The sequence below is a fragment of the Oncorhynchus masou genome, chromosome 9, assembly GCF_036934945.1.
Source record: "Oncorhynchus masou masou isolate Uvic2021 chromosome 9, UVic_Omas_1.1, whole genome shotgun sequence".
Taxonomy (NCBI): Eukaryota; Metazoa; Chordata; class Actinopteri; order Salmoniformes; family Salmonidae; genus Oncorhynchus; species Oncorhynchus masou.
Window position 1 is genome coordinate 6,497,211 of NC_088220.1, and position 16,012 is coordinate 6,513,222.

Genomic DNA, 16,012 nt, shown 5'->3' on the forward strand with positions numbered 1-16,012 from the left:
CCTCTCTACACAGTCTGAGAGTCTGGGACAGTGGTTGTTTACCTCTCCACACAGTCTGTTAGTCTGGGACAGTGGTTGTTTACCTCTCTACCCAGTCTGTTAGTCTGGAGCAGTGGTTGTTTACCTCTCTACACAGTCTGAGAGTCTGGGACAGTGGTTGTTTACCTCTCCACACAGTCTGTTAGTCTGGGACAGTGGTTGTTTACCTCTCTACACAGTCTGTTAGTCTGGAGCAGTGGTTGTTTACCTCTCTACACAGTCTGTTAGTCTGGAGCAGTGGTTGTTTACCTCTCTACACAGTCTGTTAGTCTGGGACAGTGGTTGTTTACCTCTCTACACAGTCTGTTAGTCTGGGACAGTGGTTGTTTACCTCTCTACACAGTCTGTTAGTCTGGAGCAGTGGTTGTTTACCTCTCCACACAGTCTGTTGTTTACATCTCTACACAGTCTGAGAGTCTGGGACAGTGGTTGTTTACCTCTCTACACAGTCTGTTGTTTACATCTCTACACAGTCTGTTAGTCTGGGACAGTGGTTGTTTACCTCTACACAGTCTGAGAGTCTGGGACAGTGGTTATTTACCTCTCTACACAGTCTGTTGTTTACATCTCTACACAGTCTGAGAGTCTGGGACAGTAGTTGTTTACCTCTCTACACAGTCTGTTGTTTACATCTCTACACAGTCTGTTAGTCTGGGACAGTGGTTGTTTACCTCTCTACACAGTCTGTTGTTTACATCTCTACACAGTCTGTTAGTCTGGGACAGTGGTTGTTTACCTCTACACAGTCTGAGAGTCTGGGACAGTGGTTGTTTACCTCTCTACACAGTCTGTTAGTCTGGGACAGTGGTTGTTTACCTCTCTACACAGTCTGTTAGTCTGGGACAGTGGTTGTTTACCTCTCTACACAGTCTGTTAGTCTGGGACAGTGGTTGTTTACCTCTCTACACAGTCTGTTAGTCTGGGACAGTGGTTGTTTACCTCTCTACACAGTCTGAGAGTCTGGAGCAGTGGTTGTTTACCTCTCTACACAGTCTGTTAGTCTGGGACAGTGGTTGTTTACCTCTACACAGTCTGAGAGTCTGGAGCAGTGGTTGTTTATCTCTCTACACAGTCTGAGAGTCTGGGACAGTGGTTGTTTACCTCTCTACACAGTCTGTTAGTCTGGGACAGTGGTTGTTTACCTCTCTACACAGTCTGTTAGTCTGGGACAGTGGTTGTTTACCTCTCTACACAGTCTGTTAGTCTGGGACAGTGGTTGTTTACCTCTCTACACAGTCTGTTGTTTACCTCTCTACACAGTCTGTTGTTTACCTCTCTACACAGTCGGTTGTTTACCTCTCTACACAGTCTGTTAGTCTGGGACAGTGGTTGTTTACCTCTCTACACAGTCTGTTAGTCTGGGACAGTGGTTGTTTACCTCTCTACACAGTCTGTTAGTCTGGGACAGTGGTTGTTTACCTCTCTACACAGTCTGTTAGTCTGGGACAGTGGTTGTTTACCTCTCTACACAGTCTGTTGTTTACCTCTCTACACAGTCTGAGAGTCTGGAGCAGTGGTTGTTTACCTCTCTACACAGTCTGTTGTTTACCTCTCTCTACACAGTCTGTTAGTCTGGGACAGTGGTTGTTTATCTCTCTACACAGTCTGTTGTTTACCTCTCTACACAGTCTGTTAGTCTGGGACAGTGGTTGTTTACCTCTCTACACAGTCTGTTGTTTACCTCTCTCTACAGTCTGAGAGTCTGGGACAGTGGTTGTTTACCTCTCTACACAGTCTGTTGTTTACCTCTCTACACAGTCTGAGAGTCTGGGACAGTGGTTGTTTACCTCTCTACACAGTCTGAGAGTCTGGGACAGTGGTTGTTTACCTCTCTACACAGTCTGTTAGTCTGGGACAGTGGTTGTTTACCTCTCTACACAGTCTGTTAGTCTGGGACAGTGGTTGTTTACCTCTCTACACAGTCTGTTAGTCTGGGACAGTGGTTGTTTACCTCTCTACACAGTCTGTTGTTTACCTCTACACAGTCTGTTAGTCTGGGACAGTGGTTGTTTACCTCTCTACACAGTCTGAGAGTCTGGGACAGTGGTTGTTTACCTCTCTACACAGTCTGTTAGTCTGGGACAGTAGTTGTTTACCTCTCTACACAGTCTGAGAGTCTGGGACAGTGGTTGTTTACCTCTCTACACAGTCTGTTAGTCTGGGACAGTGGTTGTTTACCTCTCTACACAGTCTGTTAGTCGGGGGCAGTGGTTGTTTACATCTCTACACAGTCTGTTAGTCTGGGGCAGTGGTTGTTTACCTCTCTACACAGTCTGTTAGTCTGGGGCAGTGGTTGTTTACCTCTCTACACAGTCTGTTAGTCTGGAGCAGTGGTTGTTTACCTCTCTACACAGTCTGTTAGTCTGGGACAGTGGTTGTTTACCTCTCTACACAGTCTGTTAGTCTGGAGCAGTGGTTGTTTACCTCTCCACACAGTCTGTTGTTTACATCTCTACACAGTCTGAGAGTCTGGGACAGTGGTTGTTTACCTCTCTACACAGTCTGTTGTTTACATCTCTACACAGTCTGTTAGTCTGGGACAGTGGTTGTTTACCTCTACACAGTCTGAGAGTCTGGGACAGTGGTTGTTTACCTCTCTACACAGTCTGTTGTTTACATCTCTACACAGTCTGAGAGTCTGGGACAGTAGTTGTTTACCTCTCTACACAGTCTGTTGTTTACATCTCTACACAGTCTGTTAGTCTGGGACAGTGGTTGTTTACCTCTCTACACAGTCTGTTGTTTACATCTCTACACAGTCTGTTAGTCTGGGACAGTGGTTGTTTACCTCTACACAGTCTGAGAGTCTGGGACAGTGGTTGTTTACATCTCTACACAGTCTGTTAGTCGGGGACAGTGGTTGTTTACCTCTACACAGTCTGTTAGTCTGGGACAGTGGTTGTTTACCTCTCTACACAGTCTGAGAGTCTGGGACAGTGGTTGTTTACCTCTCCACACAGTCTGTTAGTCTGGGACAGTGGTTGTTTACCTCTCTACCCAGTCTGTTAGTCTGGAGCAGTGGTTGTTTACCTCTCTACACAGTCTGAGAGTCTGGGACAGTGGTTGTTTACCTCTCCACACAGTCTGTTAGTCTGGGACAGTGGTTGTTTACCTCTCTACACAGTCTGTTAGTCTGGAGCAGTGGTTGTTTACCTCTCTACACAGTCTGTTAGTCTGGAGCAGTGGTTGTTTACCTCTCTACACAGTCTGTTAGTCTGGGACAGTGGTTGTTTACCTCTCTACACAGTCTGTTAGTCTGGGACAGTGGTTGTTTACCTCTCTACACAGTCTGTTAGTCTGGAGCAGTGGTTGTTTACCTCTCCACACAGTCTGTTGTTTACATCTCTACACAGTCTGAGAGTCTGGGACAGTGGTTGTTTACCTCTCTACACAGTCTGTTGTTTACATCTCTACACAGTCTGTTAGTCTGGGACAGTGGTTGTTTACCTCTACACAGTCTGAGAGTCTGGGACAGTGGTTGTTTACCTCTCTACACAGTCTGTTGTTTACATCTCTACACAGTCTGAGAGTCTGGGACAGTAGTTGTTTACCTCTCTACACAGTCTGTTGTTTACATCTCTACACAGTCTGTTAGTCTGGGACAGTGGTTGTTTACCTCTACACAGTCTGTTGTTTACATCTCTACACAGTCTGTTAGTCTGGGACAGTGGTTGTTTACCTCTACACAGTCTGAGAGTCTGGGACAGTGGTTGTTTACATCTCTACACAGTCTGTTAGTCGGGGACAGTGGTTGTTTACCTCTACACAGTCTGTTAGTCTGGGACAGTGGTTGTTTACCTCTCTACACAGTCTGAGAGTCTGGGACAGTGGTTGTTTACCTCTCCACACAGTCTGTTAGTCTGGGACAGTGGTTGTTTACCTCTCTACCCAGTCTGTTAGTCTGGAGCAGTGGTTGTTTACCTCTCTACACAGTCTGAGAGTCTGGGACAGTGGTTGTTTACCTCTCCACACAGTCTGTTAGTCTGGGACAGTGGTTGTTTACCTCTCTACACAGTCTGTTAGTCTGGGACAGTGGTTGTTTACCTCTCTACACAGTCTGTTAGTCTGGGACAGTGGTTGTTTACCTCTCTACACAGTCTGTTAGTCTGGGACAGTGGTTGTTTACATCTCTACACAGTCTGTTAGTCTGGGACAGTGGTTGTTTACCTCTCTACACAGTCTGGGACAGTGGTTGTTTACCTCTCTACACAGTCTGAGAGTCTGGGACAGTGGTTGTTTACCTCTCTACACAGTCTGGGACAGTGGTTGTTTACCTCTCTACACAGTCTGAGAGTCTGGGACAGTGGTTGTTTACCTCTCTACACAGTCTGAGAGTCTGGGACAGTAGTTGTTTACCTCTCTACACAGTCTGTTGTTTACCTCTCTACACAGTCTGTTAGTCTGGGACAGTGGTTGTTTACCTCTCTACACAGTCTGTTAGTCTGGGACAGTGGTTGTTTACCTCTCTACACAGTCTGAGAGTCTGGAGCAGTGGTTGTTTACCTCTCTACACAGTCTGAGAGTCTGGGACAGTGGTTGTTTACCTCTCTACACAGTCTGTTAGTCTGGGACAGTGGTTGTTTACCTCTACACAGTCTGAGAGTCTGGGACAGTGGTTGTTTACATCTCTACACAGTCTGTTAGTCGGGGACAGTGGTTGTTTACCTCTACACAGTCTGTTAGTCTGGGACAGTGGTTGTTTACCTCTCTACACAGTCTGAGAGTCTGGGACAGTGGTTGTTTACCTCTCCACACAGTCTGTTAGTCTGGGACAGTGGTTGTTTACCTCTCTACCCAGTCTGTTAGTCTGGAGCAGTGGTTGTTTACCTCTCTACACAGTCTGAGAGTCTGGGACAGTGGTTGTTTACCTCTCCACACAGTCTGTTAGTCTGGGACAGTGGTTGTTTACCTCTCTACACAGTCTGTTAGTCTGGAGCAGTGGTTGTTTACCTCTCTACACAGTCTGTTAGTCTGGAGCAGTGGTTGTTTACCTCTCTACACAGTCTGTTAGTCTGGGACAGTGGTTGTTTACCTCTCTACACAGTCTGTTAGTCTGGGACAGTGGTTGTTTACCTCTCTACACAGTCTGTTAGTCTGGAGCAGTGGTTGTTTACCTCTCCACACAGTCTGTTGTTTACATCTCTACACAGTCTGAGAGTCTGGGACAGTGGTTGTTTACCTCTCTACACAGTCTGTTGTTTACATCTCTACACAGTCTGTTAGTCTGGGACAGTGGTTGTTTACCTCTACACAGTCTGAGAGTCTGGGACAGTGGTTGTTTACCTCTCTACACAGTCTGTTGTTTACATCTCTACACAGTCTGAGAGTCTGGGACAGTAGTTGTTTACCTCTCTACACAGTCTGTTGTTTACATCTCTACACAGTCTGTTAGTCTGGGACAGTGGTTGTTTACCTCTCTACACAGTCTGTTGTTTACATCTCTACACAGTCTGTTAGTCTGGGACAGTGGTTGTTTACCTCTACACAGTCTGAGAGTCTGGGACAGTGGTTGTTTACATCTCTACACAGTCTGTTAGTCGGGGACAGTGGTTGTTTACCTCTACACAGTCTGTTAGTCTGGGACAGTGGTTGTTTACCTCTCTACACAGTCTGAGAGTCTGGGACAGTGGTTGTTTACCTCTCCACACAGTCTGTTAGTCTGGGACAGTGGTTGTTTACCTCTCTACCCAGTCTGTTAGTCTGGAGCAGTGGTTGTTTACCTCTCTACACAGTCTGAGAGTCTGGGACAGTGGTTGTTTACCTCTCCACACAGTCTGTTAGTCTGGGACAGTGGTTGTTTACCTCTCTACACAGTCTGTTAGTCTGGGACAGTGGTTGTTTACCTCTCTACACAGTCTGTTAGTCTGGGACAGTGGTTGTTTACCTCTCTACACAGTCTGTTAGTCTGGGACAGTGGTTGTTTACATCTCTACACAGTCTGTTAGTCTGGGACAGTGGTTGTTTACTCTCTACACAGTCTGGGACAGTGGTTGTTTACCTCTCTACACAGTCTGAGAGTCTGGGACAGTGGTTGTTTACCTCTCTACACAGTCTGGGACAGTGGTTGTTTACCTCTCTACACAGTCTGAGAGTCTGGGACAGTGGTTGTTTACCTCTCTACACAGTCTGAGAGTCTGGGACAGTAGTTGTTTACCTCTCTACACAGTCTGTTGTTTACCTCTCTACACAGTCTGTTAGTCTGGGACAGTGGTTGTTTACCTCTCTACACAGTCTGTTAGTCTGGGACAGTGGTTGTTTACCTCTCTACACAGTCTGAGAGTCTGGAGCAGTGGTTGTTTACCTCTCTACACAGTCTGAGAGTCTGGGACAGTGGTTGTTTACCTCTCTACACAGTCTGTTAGTCTGGGACAGTGGTTGTTTACCTCTACACAGTCTGTTAGTCTGGGACAGTGGTTGTTTACCTCTCTACACAGTCTGTTAGTCTGGGACAGTGGTTGTTTACCTCTCTACACAGTCTGTTAGTCTGGGACAGTGGTTGTTTACCTCTCTACACAGTCTGTTAGTCTGGGACAGTGGTTGTTTACCTCTCTACACATTCTGTTAGTCTGGAGCAGTGGTTGTTTACCTCTCTACACAGTCTGTTAGTCTGGGACAGTGGTTGTTTACCTCTCTACACAGTCTGTTAGTCTGGGACAGTGGTTGTTTACCTCTACACAGTCTGTTAGTCTGGGACAGTGGTTGTTTACCTCTCTACACAGTCTGTTAGTCTGGAGCAGTGGTTGTTTACCTCTCTACACAGTCTGTTAGTCTGGGACAGTGGTTGTTTACCTCTCTACACAGTCTGTTAGTCTGGGACAGTGGTTGTTTACCTCTCTACACAGTCTGTTAGTCTGGGACAGTGGTTGTTTACCTCTCTACACAGTCTGAGAGTCTGGGACAGTGGTTGTTTACCTCTCTACACAGTCTGAGAGCCTGGAGCAGTGGTTGGACGCCGGGGCATCATGACCACCCACAGCATAAAGGAAACTGTTGTACGTGGCCACACCCACCCCTCCTCTCCGCTTCGCCATGGGGGCACACATACTCCACTTGTTGGTGTGTGGATCAAAGCATTCCATCGACCGCAGACACGAGCTCCCATCCCGACCGCCAACTGCAAACAATCTGTAAGGACAATAAAAGCGTTACAAATCTGACTTTGGATGCTGCTCAAAAATTGATGCTCATTTCTCTTCAAGAAATGTTGTGTCGGTCATTCCTAGAAAGTATTGTTTTTTAAGGGAGGGAGAATCCCAGGAAGGGAGAAGGATTGTAGAAACATCTTCCTTAGAGGAGTGGGGCGTGGGTTGTGGATTTATTTTTGCTTCCTTCGTAGAGAAGAGTGGAGGGTTGTAGAAATGTCTTCCTTAGAGGAGTGGGGCGTGGGTTGTGGATTTATTTTTGCTTCCTTCGTAGAGAAGAGTGGAGGGTTGTAGAAATGTCTTCCTTCCTTAGCAGAGAGGGATGAAGGATTGTAGAAACATCTTCCTTCCTTAGCAGAGAGTGATGAAGGATTGTAGAAACATCGTCCTTCCTTAGCAGAGGGATGAAGGATTGTAGAAACATCGTCCTTCCTTAGCAGAGGGATGAAGGATTGTAGAAACATCTTCCTTCCTTAAGAGGAGAGAGATGGCGGATTGTAGAAAAGTCTTCCTTCCTTGTTTTCTATTTTTTCACCCAGATGCAAGGAAGAAAATCGAAAAAGGTTTTATAGAGTGAAAACACACTGCAAAACAGCACTTTGTTGTCTGCCATTATGTAACGTAGAGCTGTGGTAGTCTAAGCCCAGGCTTAGACACAAAGAAAAGAAGATTAGACCTTAACCAAAATGTGTTACATAACAAGAAACAGAACCTAGTTTTCCTGTTGTGCTGGTTATTAGCTTCTAGTGTGTACAGTATATACGTAAGAAATTCTCCTTTTCATTTTGTGCGTTATGTCACGAATAAAGCTTGCGATTTAGTAACAACTGATACTGTGTGCCGTCATAATGTTTTAGTACAGCCACTTACTTCCCGTTGAGTGCGGTGACTCCCATGGTGCTGCGTGGGGTGGACATGCTGGCCACATAGTTCCACTGTCTGGCCTGGGGGTCCCACCTCTCCACCGTGTTCAGGTAACTCCATCCATCATGGCCGCCTACTGCATACATGGGGCCCTCCAACACTGTTATACCTGGAGAGTTACAGAGAGGAGGGAACCATCAACCAGGGCCTACACTGTGTGTGTGTGTGTTTGTGTGTGTGTGTGTGTGTGTGTGTCCACAAGAATAGTAAACAAACAAAAATTGGACATTTTGTTAGTCCCCATGAGGTCAAATGGTATTTCTAAGGGGGTTTAGGGTTAAGGTTAGAATTAGGTTTATGGTTAGAATCCAGGGTTTGTTTTAGGGTTAGGTTTTTGGGTTAGGGTAAGAGTACGGGTTAGGGGTTAGGGAAAATATAATTTTGAAAGGGACTGAATTGTGCGTCCCCACAAGGTTAGCTGTACAAGACTTTGTGTCTGTCTGTCTGTCTGTCTGTCTGTCTGTCTGTCTGTCTGTGTGTGCGTGCGTCCGTGTGTGTAAGATGCTTAACCAGAGGCATCAACCACGATGCTCATTCTAGAACAGTTGAAGTGCAGTTAGATGAGTCACCATTGTGTGGAACTGAACACTGAACTAATGTAGACTATTCTATTCTCTTAAAAACAGACTTGGGTTCTAGTACTATTTTAAATCATTTTAAAAAATGATATGATTTCTCATTTGTTTGATTTAATGGAACCAATATAATAGCCCATCCATAATAGTCCATACAAAACCGCCCATCCAGCATCAGGCAGACCAGGGCCAACGTAGTATTGTAAATATGTCAAATACTACTTGAACACAGGTCTGTTCTCCAAACAGGATATAAAACAACTGTGTTATTGCTGGGGGTCACAGAGGGGAATGGTTTTCTAACAACAATGAATATAGAATGTTACTGTACAACACAATAAATGGATTTATATAACGGTTGGTAATGTTCGGGCTTATTTATTTTTATTATTTTACCTTTATTTAACTAGGCAAGTCAGTTAAGAACAAATTATTTTTTTCAAAGATGGCCTAGGAACAGTGGGTTAATTGTCTTTTTCAGATATGTACCTTGTCAGCTCGGGGGTTTGAACTTGCAACCTTCCGGTTACTAGTCCAACGCACTAACCACTAGGCTACCTTGCAGATCCTACACTCTAACCACTAGGCTACCCTGCCACCTCTCCACTCTAACCACGAGGCTACCCTGCCACCTCTACACTCTAACCACTAGGCTACCCTGCGGACCCCACACTCTAAAAACTAGGCTACTCTGCGGACCCTACACTCTAACCACTAGGCTACCCTGCCACCTCTACACTCTAACCACTAGGCTACCCTGCCACCTCTACACTCTAACCACTAGGCTACCCTGCCACCTCTACACTCTAACCACTAGGCTACCCTGCCACCTCTACACTCTAACCACTAGGCTACCCTGCCACCTCTACACTCTAACCACTAGGCTCCCCTGCCACCTCTACACTATAACCACTAGGCTACCCTGCCACCGCTACACTCTAACAACTAGGCTACCCTGCCACCTCTACACTATAACCACTAGGCTACCCTGCCACCTCTACGCTCTAACCACTAGGCCACCTGCCACCTCTACACTATAACCACTAGGCTACCCTGCCACCCCTACACTCTAACCACTAGGCTACCCTGCCACCTCTACACTCTAACCACTAGGCTACCTGCCACCTCAACGCTCTAACCACTAGGCTACCTGCCACCTCTACACTATAACCACTAGGCTACCCTGCGGACCCTACACTCTAACCACTAGGCTACCCTGCCCCCTCTACACTCTAACCACTAGGCTACCCTGCCACCTCTACACTCTAACCACTAGGCTACCCTGCCACCTCTACACTCTAACCACTAGGCTCCCCTGCCACCTCTACACTATAACCACTAGGCTACCCTGCCACCTCTACACTCTAACCACTAGGCTACCCTGCCACCTCTACACTCTAACCACTAGGCTACCCTGCCACCTCTACACTCTAACCACTAGGCTCCCCTGCCACCTCTACACTATAACCACTAGGCTACCCTGCCACCTCTACGCTCTAACCACTAGGCCACCCTGATATCTTTCTAATACTACGTTAGAATTCATCATTATTCTAAAGGGAACTTCACCTGTAAACATTCTACATTCCGTACGAATTACAGTTCAACTGAAATAGACATTTACAAAAACAAACAGTTATTGTTGATTTGAAATATGAATAAGTAGTTCCTTGTTTTCTGAATGCACACAACAGGACGTAGGCTTAGCAGGGAGTTTATGTAGCTCCTCACATCTTCCCAGGTAAACCGTGCTCACCACAAGCAAAGTATGTATGAGAGCTATCTGCTACAGCCCCCGATCAAAGGAGACTAATGTAATACTATTCACTGGCATCTCTGGGGCAAACGTGTTCACCCATATCTCAGAAAAGCCAACCACGGACAAGTGAGATGAATACTTGACTACATCGCCTCAGTTCACACCCATAGACCTATTTCAAATGTGAATCAAACCATTCCTCTAATATGAAACGTATGAGAAACGGCCGGGGAAAAGAGACCATCAGAGCAAGCGTGGCCTGCCAAGGTTTTACATAGGAACAGCTTGTGCTACAATAGTATAGGTATGTATTGTAATCCCACTGAGTTTGTGCTACAATAGTATAGGTATGAATTGTAATCCCACTGAGTTTGTGCTACAATAGTATAGGTATGAATTGTAATCCCACTGATTTTGTGCTACAATAGTATAGGTATGAATTGTAATTCCACTGAGTTTGTGCTACAATAGTATAGGTATGAATTGTAATCCCACTGAGTTTGTGCTACAATAGTATAGGTATGAATTGTAATCCCACTGAGTTTGTGCTACAATGGGATAGGTATGAATTGTAATCCCACTGAGTTTGTGCTACAATAGTATAGGTATGAATTGTAATCCCACTGAGTTTGTGCTACAATAGTATAGGTATGAATTGTAATCCAACTGAGTTTGTGCTACAATAGTATAGGTATGAATTGTAATCCCAAAGTGCTACAATAGTATAGGTATGAATTGTAATCCCACTGAGTTTGTGCTACAATAGTATAGGTATGAATTGTAATCCCACTGAGTTTGTGCTACAATAGTATAGGTATGAATTGTAATCCCACTGAGTTTGTGCTACAATGGGATAGGTATGAAATGTAATCCCACTGAGTTTGTGCTACAATAGTATAGGTATGAATTGTAATCCCACTGAGTTTGTGCTACAATGGGATAGGTATGAAATGTAATCCCACTGAGTTTGTGCTACAATAGTATAGGTATGAATTGTAATCCCACTGAGTTTGTGCTACAATGGGATAGGTATGAATTGTAATCCCACTGAGTTTGTGCTACAATAGTATAGGTATGAATTGTAATCCCACTGAGTTTGTGCTACAATAGTATAGGTATGAATTGTAATCCAACTGAGTTTGTGCTACAATAGTATAGGTATGAATTGTAATCCCAAAGTGCTACAATAGTATAGGTATGAATTGTAATCCCACTGAGTTTGTGCTACAATAGTATAGGTATGAATTGTAATCCCACTGAGTTTGTGCTACAATAGTATAGGTATGAATTGTAATCCCACTGAGTTTGTGCTACAATAGTATAGGTATGAATTGTAATCCAACTGAGTTTGTGCTACAATAGTATAGGTATGAATTGTAATCCCAAAGTGCTACAATAGTATAGGTATGAATTGTAATCCCACTGAGTTTGTGCTACAATAGTATAGGTATGAATTGTAATCCCACTGAGTTTGTGCTACAATGGGATAGGTATGAATTGTAATCCAACTGAGTTTGTGCTACAATAGTATAGGTATGAATTGTAATCCCAAAGTGCTACAATAGTATAGGTATGAATTGTAATCCCACTGAGTTTGTGCTACAATAGTATAGGTATGAATTGTAATCCCACTGAGTTAGTGCTACAATGGGATAGGTATGAAATGTAATCCCACTGAGTTTGTGCTACAATAGTATAGGTATGAATTGTAATCCCACTGAGTTTGTGCTACAATGGGATAGGTATGAATTGTAATCCCACTGAGTTTGTGCTACAATAGTATAGGTATGAATTGTAATCCCACTGAGTTTGTGCTACAATGGGATAGGTATGAATTGTAATCCCACTGAGTTTGTGCTACAATAGTATAGGTATGAATTGTAATCCCACTGAGTTTGTGCTACAATAGTATAGGTATGAATTGTAATCCCACTGAGTTTGTGCTACAATAGTATAGGTATGAATTGTAATCCCACTGAGTTTGTGCTACAATAGTATAGGTATGAATTGTAATCCCACTGAGTTTGTGCTACAATAGTATAGGTATGAATTGTAATCCCACTGAGTTTGTGCTACAATAGTATAGGTATGAATTGTAATCCCACTGAGTTTGTGCTACAATGGGATAGGTATGAATTGTAATCCCACTGAGTTTGTTCTACAATGGGATAGGTATGAATTGTAATCCCATTGAGTTTGTGCTACAATAGTATAGGTATGAATTGTAATCCCACTGAGTTTGTGCTACAATAGTATAGGTATGAATTGTAATCCCACTGAGTTTGTGCTACAATGGGATAGGTATGAATTGTAATCCCACTGAGTTTGTGCTACAATAGTATAGGTATGAATTGTAATCCCACTGAGTTTGTGCTACAATGGGATAGGTATGAATTGTAATCCCACTGAGTTTGTGCTACAATGGGATAGGTATGAAATGTAATCCCACTGAGTTTGTGCTACAATAGTATAGGTATGAATTGTAATCCCACTGAGTTTGTGCTACAATGGGATAGGTATGAATTGTAATCCCACTGAGTTTGTGCTACAATAGTATAGGTATGAATTGTAATCCCACTGAGTTTGTGCTACAATAGTATAGGTATGAATTGTAATCCAACTGAGTTTGTGCTACAATAGTATAGGTATGAATTGTAATCCCAAAGTGCTACAATAGTATAGGTATGAATTGTAATCCCACTGAGTTTGTGCTACAATAGTATAGGTATGAATTGTAATCCCACTGAGTTTGTGCTACAATAGTATAGGTATGAATTGTAATCCCACTGAGTTTGTGCTACAATGGGATAGGTATGAAATGTAATCCCACTGAGTTTGTGCTACAATAGTATAGGTATGAATTGTAATCCCACTGAGTTTGTGCTACAATGGGATAGGTATGAAATGTAATCCCACTGAGTTTGTGCTACAATAGTATAGGTATGAATTGTAATCCCACTGAGTTTGTGCTACAATGGGATAGGTATGAATTGTAATCCCACTGAGTTTGTGCTACAATAGTATAGGTATGAATTGTAATCCCACTGAGTTTGTGCTACAATAGTATAGGTATGAATTGTAATCCAACTGAGTTTGTGCTACAATAGTATAGGTATGAATTGTAATCCCAAAGTGCTACAATAGTATAGGTATGAATTGTAATCCCACTGAGTTTGTGCTACAATAGTATAGGTATGAATTGTAATCCAACTGAGTTTGTGCTACAATAGTATAGGTATGAATTGTAATCCCAAAGTGCTACAATAGTATAGGTATGAATTGTAATCCCACTGAGTTTGTGCTACAATAGTATAGGTATGAATTGTAATCCCACTGAGTTTGTGCTACAATGGGATAGGTATGAATTGTAATCCAACTGAGTTTGTGCTACAATAGTATAGGTATGAATTGTAATCCCAAAGTGCTACAATAGTATAGGTATGAATTGTAATCCCACTGAGTTTGTGCTACAATAGTATAGGTATGAATTGTAATCCCACTGAGTTAGTGCTACAATGGGATAGGTATGAAATGTAATCCCACTGAGTTTGTGCTACAATAGTATAGGTATGAATTGTAATCCCACTGAGTTTGTGCTACAATGGGATAGGTATGAATTGTAATCCCACTGAGTTTGTGCTACAATAGTATAGGTATGAATTGTAATCCCACTGAGTTTGTGCTACAATAGTATAGGTATGAATTGTAATCCCACTGAGTTTGTGCTACAATAGTATAGGTATGAATTGTAATCCCACTGAGTTTGTGCTACAATAGTATAGGTATGAATTGTAATCCCACTGAGTTTGTGCTACAATAGTATAGGTATGAATTGTAATCCCACTGAGTTTGTGCTACAATAGTATAGGTATGAATTGTAATCCCACTGAGCTTGTGCTACAATGGGATAGGTATGAATTGTAATCCCACTGAGTTTGTTCTACAATGGGATAGGTATGAATTGTAATCCCATTGAGTTTGTGCTACAATAGTATAGGTATGAATTGTAATCCCACTGAGTTTGTGCTACAATAGTATAGGTATGAATTGTAATCCCACTGAGTTTGTGCTACAATGGGATAGGTATGAATTGTAATCCCACTGAGTTTGTGCTACAATAGTATAGGTATGAATTGTAATCCCACTGAGTTTGTGCTACAATGGGATAGGTATGAATTGTAATCCCACTGAGTTTGTGCTACAATAGTATAGGTATGAAATGTAATCCCACTGAGTTTGTGCTACAATGGGATAGGTATGAATTGTAATCCCACTGAGTTTGTGCTACAATATTATAGGTATGAATTGTAATCCCACTGAGTTTGTGCTACAATGGGATAGGTATGAAATGTAATCCCACTGAGTTTGTGCTACAATGGGATAGGTATGAATTGTAATCCCACTGAGTTTGTGCTACAATAGTATAGGTATGAAATGTAATCCCACTGAGTTTGTGCTACAATGGGATAGGTATGAAATGTAATCCCACTGAGTTTGTGCTACAATGGGATAGGTATGAAATGTAATCCCACTGAGTTTGTGCTACAATGGGATAGGTATGAATTGTAATCCCACTGAATTTGTGCTACAATGGGATAGGTATGAAATGTACTTGTTTAAGTTTTTTATTTTTACAGTAAACCCACCGAGTCCGTGTCTGTGTGTAGACATGGGAGGCATGGTGGACCAGACTTTGTTGAAAGGGTTGTAACACTCCACCATGTTGGAAGTCTTCAGCCCATCTCGGCCCCCCACCACGTACAGCTTGTCGTCGATCACTGCCACCCCGAACTGCAGCCTCCGGCCGTTCATCACCCCCACCTGGATCCACGTGTTGGTCCGCAGGTCATACTTCTCTATGGTCGTAGATCCTATAGGAACACACAAGGAGATCTATATATCCTATAGGAACATACAATGGGATCTATAGATCCTATAAGAACACACAAGGAGATCTATATATCCTATAGGAACACACAAGGAGATCTATATATCCTATAAGAACACACAAGGAGATCTATATATCCTATAGGAACACACAAGGAGATCTATATATCCTATAAGAACACACAAGGAGATCTATATATCCTATAGGATCACACAAGGAGATCTATAGATCTTATTGGAACACACAAGGAGATCAATATATATCCTATAGGAACACACAAGGAGATCAATATATATCCTATAGGAACACACAAGGAGATCTATAGATCCTATAGGAACACACAAGGAGATCTATAGATCCTATAGGAACACACAAGGAGATCTATAGATCCTATAGGAACACACAAGGAGATCTATAGATCCTATAGGAACACACAAGGAGATCTATAGATCCTATAGGAACACACAAGGAGATCTATAGATCCTATAGGAACACACAAGGAGATCTATAGATCCTATAGGAACACACAAGGAGATCTATAGATCCTATAGGAACACACAAGGAGATCTATAGATCCTATAGGAACACACAAGGATATATATATATCCTATAGGAACACACAAGGAGATCTATATATCCTGTAGGAACACACAAGGAGATCTATAGATCCTATAGGAACACGCAA

General features: G+C 43.0%; 1 protein-coding gene across 3 annotated transcripts in view; it reads right to left on the minus strand.

Annotated features, from left to right (window-relative positions):
* Positions 1-16,012, minus strand: part of klhl4 (kelch-like family member 4) — an 87,450-nt gene that overhangs the window by 17,767 nt on the left and 53,671 nt on the right. The window contains exons 7-9 of one of the 3 annotated variants that reach the window (XM_064973073.1): positions 15,086-15,310; positions 8,052-8,214; positions 6,952-7,164 (exon numbers count right to left, since the gene is read on the minus strand). In XM_064973073.1, coding sequence (XP_064829145.1) covers positions 6,952-7,164; positions 8,052-8,214; positions 15,086-15,310 — 601 coding nt within the window. Of the gene's footprint in view, positions 1-6,951; positions 7,705-8,051; positions 8,215-15,085; positions 15,311-16,012 lie in introns of those variants that run through there. The other 2 variants (XM_064973075.1, XM_064973074.1) reach the window with 2 other exon arrangements.